Consider the following 15,903-nt stretch of genomic DNA (forward strand, 5'->3'; position numbering starts at 1 on the left):
ATATAGTAAAATTTAGGACAGTAAATATATTCCCTGAATATTCATCTCAGTTACATACTGTTCAACTCATCATTTCACTCTACTATTCCCCAATTCTGTTTCTCAGTGTGTAAGAAGCATTATTTCTGTGGTTAAATCAACAGGAAGTAAAAGATAAACAACCAGAAAATCTTTTCAAAGGAAAAAAAAAAAAGGCCAAATAGAAAACCAAAACAACAAAAGTACAAATCTTAGTGACATGGAATTGGTTTAAGATCTTTATAAAGAATCAGATGTTTCTTTTTCAAGACACTGGCAGAAAATACAACACAGATCAACTAGGTTAAAATAATTTCTCTTAAAATAAAACTTCATGGCTCATCTTTTAATACAACTGTATTTTAAAACTGTCAAATAATGCATATGAAAAAAAGAATATCTCGATTCAGAAAGAGTAGCCATATAATTTAGTTACCTCTTAAGCCATTTTAAGAAGACCATATCTGTTTTTTACCAAGTAACCCTCAGCATACATTTTGTGGGTGAAAAGCCCCAAAGTGACCAATAACATTCACCATTCCACAAGGATGAAGAGAGGAAGAGAGAGGCCGACACATGCTGTAGATCTGATTTCGTGGTAAAATCTCACTTTGAGCACTTTCCCTAAAGAAACCCCCTCTGCAGTTTGCTACCTGCAGTATTGAGGTATTACATTCTGGCCTCAATTGTCAGGTGCATTACTCTGAAGTGGTCCCACTGGAAATGAACTACTGTTCATATGTGTACCTTGCCTTCTACGTAAGTATGTTCCTAAAAGGTAGCACAAATACAATTTTCATAGTAAGATTCATATTTCCAATGGCTTATCATTTCAGAATTTAATCTGACCTTGGATGTGATCCTTTAAGAGTTTCCATTTCCATTTGATCTACATCAAACGTGTTTACTAAGAAGACCAGTGTTAGCGTGCACATGAAGCATTTAGGAAGCTCTCCATTTAAACAAAGCCCTCCAGTAGATTTTTACTCGATGCAAATGATTACCCTTGATCTTACCTACTTTGTACATTTAGATAAAATGTATTTCATGTATTTCAGAGTTTCCTTTCAGTGGGTCCCAGCTAATGAAACCTAGCAGAGTGCCGAATATATCTTCTAAACCCTTGTGAGGAATCAGGAAGCCACAGAAATTAAATGTAGGACATTGCTACCCAGGGCCCAAGGACGTGCTTGCTAATGGTGAGCGCTCATTTTTTGCTGTTACTATTCTTTTTATTTTAAACCAGATCTGGTGAAATGGCATTGATTCCTATCAAATATGGCTTTTTTACTTCCTCTTATTTTTGGATAAATAGGATGAGGAAAAGCTAAGGGAAAGAAGAGAGGTCATTTGCTATGATTTGCCCGTTTCATCAGCGAGCTTAAGAGCATCAAGTTTAAACATATAAACACTACTGGTAAATGCCAAGGTTGCGGATGCCCATGAAAAGGAGGATGCCAAACTAAAACTCTATTTTCAATAATGAGTTACAACTTTTCTCTGCAAAACTGCAGACAACTTGCCAAATTGAGTGGCGAGGCACCCTGCCCTGCCCCCTGTCCTCACAAGCAGCCTGGCCCCCAGCTGTGGACATAGGTGCCCACAAAGAGGACAAAGTTCTCCTTTGTTCGCATCAATTTAACAAACAACCAGGAAGCCCTTGAGGAAAAGGAATCCTGTGGAAGAACTCTGGGGGCAGCACAGTGGAGTAACGGGCAGGATGGGCCAGATGAACGCCCAGTGCCCACACTTACCACTTGCCCAGGAGCCGCCACCTCACCTGTGCCAGCTGCTGTCTGCAGCAGGAGTCACAGTGCCTGCTTCACAGCGGGCCCGTGAGATAACGGGACAATAACGGACAGTGCCAGACAAGATCAGGTGCTCAATGAGGGCAGCGATTAGCACTGAAACATGACTGAAGTCTTGGGTTTAGTTCCAGTTGTCCTATTAATTAATTTATGATCTTAGGCAAGCCACCTCATCTTTCTGACCCTTCCAGAAACATCTGGGTAGCCTTCAGTGATCAGCATCCGGAAGGAGGGCTAGTCACTTCAATAAAAAATTCACAAATTTCACTTCATTCCTCTTTCCTCCTTACGATTAAGACATTTCTTTTGATATTAGATGGTACCTTATTGTCTTATACATCTAGAAGTCTTAGAATCAAAGACAACGAACTCTTTCCCTTTCCTTTCATCTGTTCAGTGAAATCATCATGTCCAAGTCTATGTCCCTCATCCCACTTTCCTGTCCTATGGCGCCCCCGTGAAAACTTCCTTCAGAAGGCAGGGCTTTCTGGGCATGGCACACACAGACACAAAGAGTAGCAAGACCCAAGTCTTCGAGGTGAGCTTCAGAGAAAGCTCCCGCAGGAAATAGCAGTTTAGCAAAATCAAGTTCAAGAAAACTCTCCTTTGGAGACTCTTACCTTCATGGTGATGCCTCTTGGCGTAAGACAGAGACTCCCCCTCGTGCTGGGCATGGAACTTCTGAATGCACCTCCTCACCAGGTCCTCCCAGCCGGGCTTCATGGCGGCCCGCATGGTGCTCGTGTCCAGTGATGTGATCTTGCCTGGTGAATACAGCAAGCATTATACCTACGTGCTGACCCACTACTACGGAAACAATTAAAATTTTAAACGATGAAAATTTATTTATTTACAGTAGTACATGGACTAACAGGGTAGACAGTGAAAATAATTGTCCCTCCCTGGCCCGTCCTCCAGCTCCTCAGTGAGTCTACCCAGCAGCCACGGGTCCCAGCGTCTGCCACCGTCTAAGCACGTTCCTTGCATGACAAATATGCAAGCATCTAAAATGATTTCTTTGGTCTCCTTTGCAAAGAAAATTTACCTTGGAGATCCTGGCGAGTAGTAAAACTTTCTGATGAGGGAAGAACCGGTCTTTCCTTCATGGGGACTCTCCTTGCCACACAAATCAAGCAGGACTGCAAATCTTCAATCGAAGACACTTAGGGTTATCACATAAGGCCTTTCAGTGATTCAAACAAACTCAAGTGTATTTATGACAGCACAGCTTGTAAATCAACAAGGGAGAGAGCGACAAAACGCCATGTACCTCTGCTTTTCACCGGCTCTATGCTCTCCTCCACTGAAGTGGGAAGCAGCTGGGGAGGGGGAGGGGTGAGCTGTGTAGGATGAGCCGGGGGAGCTGGGGATAAACTGCTAAAGCCACACGATACATGTGATAAAAGAATATCCACCGTCCTAGCGTTAGCAACCTGAAACCGTCCACCCAATGACGGAGAAGAATGGAATCCTTCCTTATGAAACGGCAGACCCTACCAACCAGCTGAATTCATAACAAAGTAGAGAAATGATGAAAACCAAAATCTGACATGCTGCTTTGCCAGGGGTTGCCTTTTGAGTTTCAGGTTTACAACAACAAGGAAAACTAGATATACCTTCTACTAAACTATGTAAATAACCCTATGATGGCAATATGCAATTTAAAATAAAGAATATGAACTAGGTCTAGCTCAGAATTGGAAAACAAATCCTAGAAAATGCGGCGGGTGCCAAGTTCAGAATCTTGGCCGTGGCTGGTTTCCCACAGAGCCGGTGCTAAGTGTTTACTCCACACCCACTGCAACTGTTTTATGCATCTATGTCCACTTCTGGAGAACAGGAAATGTTTCATTCATCTTTGTAATATGCAGAGCACATGGCATAGCCCTTTTCAATTTCAAAAAATGCTGAGTAAAAGGTTGTTAAAAAGAGTCTCTTCGTATCTTATGTTAGGGATTTATGATTATTCACCTTTAAATTTAGGAAAAAATTTCTTCAAACATATCCTGTAATAACGGGCATCACAAATTAAATATAATCCTCATCCTTAAGATAATAAACACTACATTTCTGAGCACTTACTATGAGATGGACATCTGTCCCGCTGCTTTTATACGCTGCCAATTCATTTAACTCTCTTAACAACTCTTTGAGGTTGCTAATAGCATTACCTCCATTTAACAGAGGAGAAAACCAACCATAAAGTTTAAGTAACGTGCTCAGCATCATGCAAAACTTTGGTGAAACCAGGACCTGAACCTGAGCGCATCATGGCTCAGAAACTCTACTCATACTGAGAGCTAGCACCCAGAATCAGATTTCAAATGTCCCAAAATATGTAAACATACCACACCAAAACAAAAATGAGCTCAGCTATATCTGTTTATACTGCTTTTTAATATTATCATAGATGGATGAATCAGCAGTACTTACTCTGTCACATACAAGTGAATAAAATCTTTCGACATTCCATACCTATGTATAAACTTAATTTTGAAGAACTATGTATTATTGTCTATGACAGCTCTATTACTTCCTTTCTAATACAATTTAAATTAAAAATTACTTACATTTTTTTTTTTTTTAAAAAAAATATATTTTATTGATTTTTTACAGAGAGGAAGAGAGAGGGATAGAGAGTTAGAAACATCGATGAGAGAGAAACATCGACTAGCCGCCTCCTGCACACCCCCTACTGGAGATGTGCCCGCAACCGAGGTACATGCCCTTGACCGGAATCGAACCTGGGACCTTTCAGTCCGCAGGCCGATGCTCTATCCACTGAGCCAAACCGGTTTGGCTACATTTTTTTAAAAGGGACTAAATAACTAGACTTAATGCCAATCATGGTTCAGGCACAGCCATGTAATCTTTATTACATTCTGACACTGCTACTGTTGACTTCGCTTGATTCTAGAGCAAACTCCTGTTCAGAGAGCTCAGTAGAGCCTAAGAATGATGCTTCTGCCCACGTGGTCCTCAGCTCCCCCTTCTCGACGCATGCAGAACGCACTCTAGGCATGTCTCATACTACAGCGGGACCCTCAGCTGTGAATGGTTTGCTTGGAGGGTGCAGGGGTGGATACTATACACCAGCTTCTCTTTAAGGGGAAGAGCCTAAGAGCTTAGAGTCTGAAACCCCCTCCATTCCCCACTCCCATCTGTATCCTCTCTTACGTATCACTGTGGACCCAGCATCCATGGATAAACTATATGGAATCCACTAATCCCTTGAAGTACAGTTGACCCTTGCACAACACCGGTTTCCCCTGCACAGGCCCAACTTAGACATGGATTCTTTTTCAATAAATACATATAGTACTGTAAACTTATTTTTTCTTCCTATGGTTTTCTTAATAGCATTTTCTTTTCTCGAACTCACTTTATTGCAAGGATATAATCCAAGCAATATACAATTATGTGCTAATTGATTATTATCAGTAAGGCTTCTGATCAACACTAGGCTATTAATTAAAACTGTTTTTGGAAAGTCGAAAGTTATACGTGGGATTTTGATGATGCAGGGATTAGCGCCTCAACCACCGAATGGTTCAAGGGTCCACTGTACATGAAAACGCTCTGTACCATGTGCACTTTTCTAGGCTGTGGCTCACAGCTCGCAGCAGCTCATCCCAGGAGTCCAGGCTCCCCCAGAGGTTCAGCCACTAACAGGGCAGCCATTAGCCACGCCTAGCTATTTAATGTAAATTTAATAAAACAGAAAACTCAGTCTCCCAATCGCATTTCAAATGCTCAATAGCCACATGTAGTTAGTGGCTGCTATGCTGGACACTGATGGTACAAAACAATGCCGTCACTGCAGAAAAGTCTATTGAGTTGTTCTAAAGACTTACAAATAAAATTTATCATAAAAATTCTTAAGTAGGTGGAAAAAACAAACAAAAAAGACATCTCTAAATTTTTCTTTGTGTGGCCACTAATTTTATATTATTAAGTGTGGAAGAAGCAGTATAAATACACGAATATATAAAATATACGAGAGATTTCATCCTACCTTCTCCTTCTTCCTTGATGGACTTTGGTTGAGAGACAGCAAAGCACTGCATAGTTTCGTATTTTTGATGTGCTTCCTGGTTATCATGACCTTCCTCTTCAGACTCAGGCAAAGGTTTCACCAGCATCCGACAATTGAACGTATGGCTGTTGCGCCTGGGAGGTTCGCCAGACCAAGATCCCCCGTTCACTGAGCAAGGCAAAGAAATCCGAAATTATAAAGAAACCAACGTGAGACTCACCACTGCCAAATTATCAAAATATACAGGAAGCACAGAGTCATTTTATTTTTATATAGCGCTTATCATTTTCTATTGTAATTTCATAATCTGGAGGGGAAACATTCTTGGGTGAATGTTTCAACTTGGGAAAATTCTAGGAATTTTCAGAATGTCTTTTTACCCTTCCCTTCAAGTTCAGATCTTGATTATTTATTAACAGAATACTATAGTTCTCCATTTTGAGGTTTTTCAAACTCTGATTTCTTGGAAATTTATTTGAATCTATTTCCATTCCAATTTTACATGTTGCCCCTACTCAAAAATCTGTAAGTGGCACCAACTACAGCACGCATTAAAATTTTTAAAAAATTGATTTTAGAGAGAGAAAGGGAGAGGGAGAGAGAGATAAACATCTATGTGAGAGAGAAACATCCATAGGTCACCTCCTGTATGTACCCTGATGGGGGATTGAATCCAAAACCTGGTTCACTTTTAGCCAGCCAGCATGGCTCAGTGGTGGAGCATCAACCTATGAACCAGGAAGTCACAGTTCAATCCCCAGGTTTGGTTGGGGCTTGATCCCCAGTAGGGGTTGTGCAGAAGGCAGCCAATCACTGATTCTCTCTCATTACTGATGTTTCTATCTCCCTCTCCCTTCCTCTCTGAAATCAGTAATAATATATTTAAAAAGAAAAAGTCACTGGTTAGAAAGCACTGAACGGGCCAACTAGATGTCATGGGTGTTTCGGCGAACGCAATGTTAATCCTACAGCCACTGGGCTGTAAAGGAGTAAAAAAGGAAACGCATGCTAGAGAAAAGAGGCAATTATCAAGTTAACGGCAAGAAACCATTTTAGAATTACAGAAGGAACCAGAGCTAACTTTATATGTCGATGCAGACATTTGAGAAGTCAATTTCATCACCAGCATTCTTACAAGCTTATTTACATAATGAGGACTACACAGAGTAATCAAAGGAAAAGGAGCTCTTATTAACTCAGGTTAATAAGTAATTTGAAAGTATAAAAAAATACAATATAAAGTAAGGCAAGAAACTCCTTAGACAAGTGAATTAATAATAGTGAATTAATAAGTATAGGTCCTTTGAGGAAGTCATAAAATTACTGAAGAGATTTGAAAATATTAGTTACTTGAAATAAAAAAATCCCATTTACTAGACAATATAATAGAAGAATCTCACACTAGTATTCATATATTCTGTATTACTCTTGCAAGTCACTTTGAATAAGGGGTTATCATATCAGGGAAAGGCCAGCTGTAATGGAATTTGAAAAGACCTTTGCCTATTTACTGTGGTAGCGATAAAACCAGTTAATATAAACAGTCTTAAGAAAAAGAACAGAAATACTTGCTAACTCAGGACTTGACCTTATTCTCTCTTAAAATATGCACTTCTTTTTCTCCGTGAAGATGTTCTTAGCATCATCAGTTTAAGTGAGAATATTTAAAAAAGAACCACTTAGTAAGCGGGAACAGCCATACTCCAGAGCAGCAAATAGAGTGGGCCCACGCTGTGACCACCCAGTTTAATATGGGCCTTAATGATCACCAACAGCGCAGGTGAGGAAGCCAGGAGTTGGGCACAGGGAGGGGCTAAGGAGGCAGTACCTGATCAGACACCTGCTGGGCCGCTGCGTCTGTGAAATGGAAGAGCCCATTTGAAGCTCTGGGGCTGAGAGCATGCGAGCCCTCGACACCCACTCGTTTCTGAACATCTTACTTTTAGAAAGCTGTGCGCACCCACGTCCATACTTTTTTCACCAGTCGGACTTGAAATAGGTTGAATCTCAAACTTCTCATGACCTTCTACTTCTTAGACAGTCATGGAGAAAAGGACAACATAGTCGCTGGCACTGGGTAGAGTGGGAGGCAATTTGGCAGCTTCTTAAATAACAACAACAAAACAAACCCCATGAAAACAGTTGCCATGAGTACTTGCCAGCGGAATTATTTTCATGTACTTTAAATATAGGACTGAAACGGTCAATCAAGATCAATGTCTGCCGATGTCCTTTTCTCCATGGCTCCTAAGCTTCAATATTAACACAGCACCTCTAGACCCCCCGGTGACACATTCCAGCTCTCTCTCAGCCCTCTAACCAGGACGATGTGTGCACTGGGGGAGGGCAGGGGAGTGAGGACAGACCCAGCAGACAATCCTTTACCTATAGACTTTGGCAGCAGGTTTTTGACAAATTCAGTGTGGTCCCCAACATGCAGGATGCTATATACACTTTTGTTCATCAGCTCCTCTTGGTTATACCTTAGGTACTGTGTCACATTCTCTGAGACAAACACAACGTTGCCTTCCAGGTTCACTACAAAGAAGAACCCATCAAGGGCCTGAGGGAAAAGACATGGATTGTGTTAGAAAAGATACCACATAGAACCATATGCAATTGTTAAGAAGGGAATGATCCTTTAAGGGAAATATATAATTCACACATGGCTAGAAAAGCGATCTCTCTCGCCCTCTCCTAGTTTTCAGAAACAACACGTTTTCTGTTGGTGAAATTACTTCATCTTAGTAGGTGGGAGAGAGCCCAGATCAGGTTGCTTGTCACAAACTAAATGACAAACACTAACTCCGGTAATTTACCAGGAGTAATTATTGCCAAGTAAAACTACAGGTATTTATCTGTATTTTCAAAATGAGGTGGCCCTATTCCAGAGGGCCAACAACAAGTTTGTGACCAACCCAATACAAAGTAATGTTGTACAGTCTCCCAATACAAGGGAAGGGGTCACTGATAATTCCCCCCCAATTTAAGGATAAATGCCAAGAATCACCACAACCCCCAATTTTACTACCTTTAAAGCTACCTGGTTTAAATGGAAAGAACTGCAGATGATCTCAGACCTTTGGAGAAACATCAGTCTTTTACTGTTTGACATATATGGGGACAAAGTCTGAGAAATCTCTCTGATATGACAAACCAGTCTTTGTTGGAACCTTAGGCATAGATGTGGCTAGCACTGTCCTGAGACGTGAGGCTCTGGTTTGTGATAGTGAGAACTGAAAGTTAACTGGTCCGTCGGGATGCAGGCTCCTACATCATCTAGATAACAGTAGCATTTTTCCTGTAATGGGTACATAGCCTTAGTCTTCCTTGTCATTCCAATCTAGATTAGGGAAGGAGATGAGGAATCTAGGATCATTTCAGAAAAAAAAGATAATAATGGTAGCTATTGAGCATGTTTCCTGTGCCTTAAACACACTCTCATTTTACTATTACAACTCTGGAGGGAACTGACAGGCGGGCGGGAGTTAGTGCAGGTGCGCCTGCCTCCAGAGCTGTGTCTGGATGACGACACAGTGAGAGTGCTCTACCCTGCGCTCACCCCAGGCCCTTTCCCAGCGTGTCTCCTCAGTGATGCCAAGGCTGGGAGCTCAGTGAGTTTCCCTTCCTGAGCCCTGCTTGTCAGAGCTCTGTCAGGTGAGTGATCAGGACTAGAAAAGGCTTGATATTGATAGGCATCCCTGGAGAAGCACCCCCTGGTCTACCCAGTTGCTGTCATACACTTTCTCCATGCTATGCGTTTACGACTGTTTTCAACACGAATATTACATGTACATACACGTATAGTATGTATGTATGGTGGGGCAATGTTTACTTTTCCCCTAGTTTTGTTTTTTCCTTAAGTTATTATTTTACAGGCTCATATTTTGTGAGTGTTCTTTAAGAATATTCCAGCTTTAATTCAATTTTTATCACAAAACTAAGAGCTCTCTCAAATTAGAACTTACTAGAAGGCTCTCCCTACCCCCAAATGAACCCCACTTGGTTTTTCGTTTTTCTTCAAAATTTTGTCAGGTTTTACCAATGGTATAAGCAATATGCTGGGGCAAAGAAAAACTGTACGTAAATGGCCTTCCAGAATAGGTTGGCATCAACCCTGGAAAACCCTGTGTGTGTGTACAACCATGTGTGTCTGTGTGGGGGGACAGGAAGTCAGCTGATTACTTATGTACCAAGTGTCCTTTTAAGCTCATCGCTTTAGATACAAATTCATCAGGGATTTTCATAATTATATTCTGTAGAGTTCACTTTCGAAATTGCGTGTAGCTTCCTTTTGCTTTTGTACTCTGGCAGAAAGACTGATATGTGGCTTAATATAACTGAAAGAGGAAAATGTTTCATCTTGTAAAACTGTGTTGTTTTTAAAAGCTCACTACGAAATGCTCTGATGAAAAAAGCTGACATTGGGTTTTGTTGCCTAGCAACCACTACGCTATGATGTAAGCATGAGTGTGCATCTGTGCCTAGGAACAGCTCGACAAGAACAAGTTTTCTCTGTTTAAATTATAATGACACGCTAACAGAGATGAAGACTGAGATCCAAATGCTAAGTCACCAGATTCAAGCATTACCTCTCAAACAGATTCAGCAGTAACGCCCAGCCACACTGGGATTTGCTCAGTGCACTGGATTTCAGAAGACTATTTTGAAACAGCAAAAATGTGGTTCACTTTTATGAGATAAGGCCCACGGACATCTAGCAATCTGATTTCTACACTTAATGAAGGCGCTCTCAAAGGGTCTGAGTCACAGCCTTGTGGTTACTCTAAGCATTTCTTTTTAGCAGCTCAGAAATTTTCCCAGGAGTTCCCACCCTACCTTAATTTTTGTCTTCTGATATAAAGAATAAACACAGACATATGAAAGTTTCCTAATTATAATAACTTGGATTACTATAATTTCCAAATCAATTTTATTTGTAATCCAAGATGTTTTTCACAGAAGTTATCTCCTTTCTTTCGTCTAATTCTAAACAGTACACCTAGAATTTTCTTATTTGCTTCTAAGAACGAAGTGGGAAGCCGCTCTCTGGCCTTTCCTTGCCTGTTGACTCTGGAAAAGCAGGTTCAATGTTTTTGCTTTTTCCCTGAAAATTGTAGTTGGAGGATTTCAAGCCCGTGAATCAAGAGAAACAAGCAAGGGCCAACATGGGTCATTTAGAGTCTTTTGGCAGCAGGTCCGGCCCCAGAGAATGAACTTAGTCATTTCTAAATACTACAAAGACTGCATCAGACAACCTTATATATATTTTTTCTGTGCCCACCCCCCACCTTCCAATTATATGGTAGATATTCACAGAATTCAATTTTCTAAAAGTAAAAATCATCTTATGAACCAATTGAAAAAAAAGGAGTGATTACTGGTTATCTTTGCATTAAAAATCCCAATTTCTTATATGTATGTGGCTGCTGCAAAGCTTCTGGGCATGTGGCACTTTCCAATCTCATCCTATCAGCAGAGGGAATTATCCTGAGAACTGACATAATTTATGTCTCAGGGCCCCTCTGCTTCTTGTGATATGTTTGCTGCATTTCCCCCTCATCTTACTATAGCCTAAATTAAATTCTTGAATTTAATTCTGGAATAGGTACAGCACAGTACTGGGTGTTTAATACTGTGCTAGTTAATAAAATAGGAAAGCTGGACTTTACAAATTCTAGACAGCAGTCTGATCATAAAACTCCCTCAAGTTAATAAAGAGCAAGCAGTTAGGACCAACCATTACAATTGTGATCCTTATCTGAAAAGTTCTGCCTATTCAGTTTTTATCTTTATGAGATAAACAAGTTTGAAATTGCCTAAATAGAAAGCATAAACCTTTTTCTGGCACTCAAATTTTAACCTGTAAGGTATATGTATATGACATACATAAAATCTAAGAATTTGGGGAAAATTTCAAACTGAAATATATCAGAATTTAACAGGACTTGTGAACATGATTTTCCAAAATGAATGCTCAACTGGCAGTGAAAGCCTGTTAATTTATATTCTGGTCTAGTCAGTTTCATTCTAGATCATTCATTTGAAATGTAGATCTGCTGGAATCAGGAGCCAGAAGAGAGAGAGACATGTTAATAAACCCAAGAGGTAAGCAGTACTTCGATCTCAGGAGTGAAAATTAACTGCATTATCCTTAAATTAGGTTCACCTGAAAACGAATGTAATCATGTGAAAAGATGGACAACATTGTAAACTACAGAACCAATCGAGGTGTGCTACCTCCAGCATCATGGGCCCCAGCGCATCCTTGTCGATGACACCCTGCCCCGTGGATGACACGTCTGACTTCTGCACCTCGTCTATGTTGGCAGCCGCTGCTTTCTCTGCAACAAACGTAAGTGTGAATTAAATGGCAGTGCGATTTCAAGGACAGAGTGACACAGAAACATTTTTATTGTAATGACTTTTAGGTCTCCAGCGGGACCAGATATGACTGTAAAAGAGTTGGAGCACATCCCCACTGGCCCTGAACACGAGAAGCTGCTGAAGCAGGAGCCAGAACACTCACTCTTCGCCTCCAGAACCTGCAGCTCGGCTCCCTCTCAGCCCGCCGAGGAAGTGAGTTTAGTGGCTTTACACTAGTCCCCGACAAGCGTTTTTTCTAGTTTATGAAATTGCTATGTCCTATGACACAATCACTTTCTACTCAAGAGATTCCCCAAACTAGGAAGACGGAGGGTCTGCTGTTCCGAATTCAGTAGCAGTCACCTGCACACATTTGAAGAAGGAACAGAGGGGTGTCTAACCTGCTGGGGCTGCCCGCTTGTGACACTCAGTGACCACCTTGACTCCTGTCCTGCTCCACCTCTTGTCACATTCACATTTAAAGTAGCCAGAAAGATTTGGTCCCTGTCTTGTAGAAGGCACTTAGCCGCTTAAGGCAGAGAGGCAAGGCATCCTACCAGGCACCCAGAGAATTCCAGTGGCCGCCCACCCTTTCATCTGGTACAGAGGTGAATACCATGTGCTCCTGGATTAAAATGTGCAAGGCAGCCTTCAGGCCCGGAAAACATTCCAACATGGAAAATTCTCCCCGAAGAAACAGATGCATATTTGTCAATACACATCTTACAGTTGTTTCAAGAACACCAAAAGAGGTTTAAAGCATAACAGATACATATCGGCAACTTGTTAGAAAACAACACAGAAACCATGTACCAATTATCTGTACCTGAATAAATTATATCCTTGTTTACACTGCATGTTATCACTGCAATTAAAAGCAAATAAAGGAAACCGTAAATCAATTTAGTACTCAGAATCAACCTGCTTTCATGATCTTGGTAAATTTTGCTGCCTCTATTATTACTACTATTATTTTTTGTAAAAAGGTATTTTACACAGTATTTTGGAAACCTGTAAAGTTTAATTTGCACATGAGAACCTAGAAAATAAAGTTATGCAGGTGCATAATCTTGCCACTCCTGTGATGAGAGCCCCTGAGTGATCTTTCCCAGTGGAACGGAGATGACCTGTGTAGTTCAAGCCTGAGCACAGCCACTTAGCAGAAGTAGGAGACAGCCGAAACTGGTTTGGCTCAGTGGATAGAGCGTCGGCCTGAGGACTGAGGGGTCCCGGGTTCGATTCCGGTCGGGGGCATATACCTGGGTTGAGGGCACATCCCCACTGGGAGATGTGCAGGAGGCGGCTGATCGATGTTTCTCTCTCATCGATGTTTCTGACTCTCTGTCTCTCTCCCTTCCTCTCTGTGAAAAATCAATAAAATATATTAAAAAAAAAAAAAAAAGAAGTAGGAGACAGAGCAAGTCACGTTGAGTTTTTAAGACCTAGTACATCCCTTCTATACATATAAACTTCGACAGAAGTGAATGGGATGATATGTAAACCACACTTGAAAAACTATCAAGTACCCTGGCCAATGTGTCTCAGTTGGTTGGGCATCAGCCTGTGCACCGAAAGGTTGCTGGTTTGATTCCCTGTCAGGGCACTCGGGCTCAATCTCCAGTAGGGGGCGTGCAGGAGGCAGATCAATGTTTCACTCACATGGATGCTTCTCTTTCTTTCCCTCTCCCTTCCTCTCTCTCTAAAAATCAATAAAAATATTTTTAAAAAAATCTATAGAGTTAACAAATGGAACTTGCTACTAGCATAGCTGTAATTATTGGCTCCTCCTTACTAAATTCCAAGCCAAGAGCTTGTCATAAACAGACTGTATCTGCTTTTTCAGTTATGCTCCATTCCTGACCCACCTCCTCAGATCTAACTGTAACCTCCTCAGCTATAAACACAGATATGCCTCGTCTGGTGGCCCTTATAACTCGGGACTGTATGCATTTGTCAGTCTTCACTTCGTGTTTCCTTCTTGCTGCCTTCCTGACCTAGCTCTTGACTGTTAGGTTCCTCAACATTTGTCCTATCTGCAGGCTTAGTCTCAGCCCAATTTAGGAATGAAATAGCTCAGGCTCTCCAGAAAATTACTGCATATGACACCCCCATTCCCAGTTTCCTAGAACCCCAATAAATGCCTATTGGGGCATACTTTTTTTTTTTTGGCCAGTTCACTTGGTAAAGCTGCAGATTTCTCATCACTTTCTGCTCACTTTCCTACCCACCAGTCCAGGGACAAGACTGGTACCATCACCTGTGGCTTCATCTAATGTTCACCTATAGTAGCCCCCTTATCAGTGGTTTCACTTTCTGTGGTTTCAGTTACTCAGTCAACAATGGTCTGAAAATATTAAAAGTTCCAGAAATAAATAATTCATAAGTTTTAAACTGTGCACCATTCTGAGCAGGGTGATGAAATCTCACACTGTCCTCCCCGCCTTCCCCCCGTTAATCATCCCTTTGCCCAGTATCTGCATGCTGTAGGCGCTCCCACCCACCAGTCACCTAGTAGTCATCTCGGTTATCAATCAACTGTTGCAACATCATGGTGCTTGTGTTCCAGTTACCCTGATTTTATCAAAACTCAAGAGTAGTAATGCTGGCAATGCAAATATGCCAAAGAGAAGCCGTAAAGTGCTTCCTTTAAGTGGAAAGGGGAGTATAGCACAATAACATATTTTGAGAGAGATTGATCACATTCATATAACTTTTATTATAGTATATTTTTACAACTGTTCTATTTCATCATGTTATTATTAATCTCTTACTGTGCCTAATTTATAAATTAAACTTTATAATAGGTAGGTATGTATAAGAAGAAACAGTGTATGTGGGGTTCTGTACTATCCTCAGTTTCAGGCATCCACTGGGGGTCTTGGTATGTGTGTGATAGGAGGGGAACTACTGTAATTTAACAGCCCTGTATTTCAGAGGGCCCAGCAGGCTTCGGGTCTAAGGATCCCTGATACTAAATACCAACTCTCAAAGCCCATATAACAGACATTATATATTTATGTGGTATTTCCACTTATTTTTGTCTCTAGTCGTGTGGCAGCCCATGTATAGGAGCATGTGCTACAACATCCTGGAGAGTAACTCACAGCCTTTCCCCTGCCTCTTAACTGCTGACAGGGGCCTCTCCCTCCCCTCAGGGACACCTTTCGGCAGCAGCAGTGATTCTCACACTAGAACGATGTAGGTGAGAGGACCTCCGCAGAGAAGGTCCAGCAGAATTTGCAGATAGGAGAGGCCTTTGCATGAGATCCTGATCCATCTTCCTCGGAGGGAATCCTGGTCTCCCCACCTCCTGCAGTGAGCAGCTCAGTGCATGAAATAGTGTGCTATCCCCACCAGAGGTAAGTTTCAGGGAGGGGAGCTGTTTAGTACCCACAGTGGCCAGCACTGTCCTTCAGAAGCCTACATTTGGTGGCTGACTGACAGACTAGACCCACTGCTGTCACTTATTCCCAGAAATGTAGAGGTGACTGGCATTGAGGGTGGGTGGAAAAAGAGACTGATTTCTTCTAACTTTAGGCCCACTGGCCCCCAGGGTGCGGGGAACGGAACACCTGGGTGGGTCTATATTGGGAGAAAGGACTTCCTGAGAAGAACAGTCTTAAATAACAAATCATCAGGTAAGGGACAGCATCTCGTATTCTCTCAGGGTCCCAC

At 41.6% G+C, this 15,903-nt stretch overlaps 1 protein-coding gene across 23 annotated transcripts in view; it reads right to left on the reverse strand.

The window, feature by feature from the left end:
• NCOA2 (nuclear receptor coactivator 2) overlaps window positions 1-15,903 on the reverse strand; it is a 272,696-nt gene that overhangs the window by 44,259 nt on the left and 212,534 nt on the right. For 21 of the 23 annotated variants that reach the window (XM_036338498.1, XM_036338485.1, XM_036338484.1 and 18 more), the window contains 5 exons: window positions 12,103-12,206; window positions 8,248-8,425; window positions 5,842-6,030; window positions 2,872-2,988; window positions 2,447-2,590 (listed from right to left, as the gene is read on the reverse strand). In XM_036338498.1, the coding sequence (XP_036194391.1) occupies window positions 2,447-2,590; window positions 2,872-2,988; window positions 5,842-6,030; window positions 8,248-8,425; window positions 12,103-12,114 (640 nt within the window). In that variant the 5' untranslated portion in view covers window positions 12,115-12,206. The remainder of the gene's footprint in view (window positions 1-2,446; window positions 2,591-2,871; window positions 2,989-5,841; window positions 6,031-8,247; window positions 8,426-12,102; window positions 12,207-15,903) is intronic. The other 2 variants (XM_036338497.1, XM_036338494.1) reach the window with 1 other exon arrangement.

Source organism: Myotis myotis, unplaced genomic scaffold (assembly GCF_014108235.1).
Source record: "Myotis myotis isolate mMyoMyo1 unplaced genomic scaffold, mMyoMyo1.p scaffold_m19_p_16, whole genome shotgun sequence".
NCBI classification, from domain to species: domain Eukaryota; kingdom Metazoa; phylum Chordata; class Mammalia; order Chiroptera; family Vespertilionidae; genus Myotis; species Myotis myotis.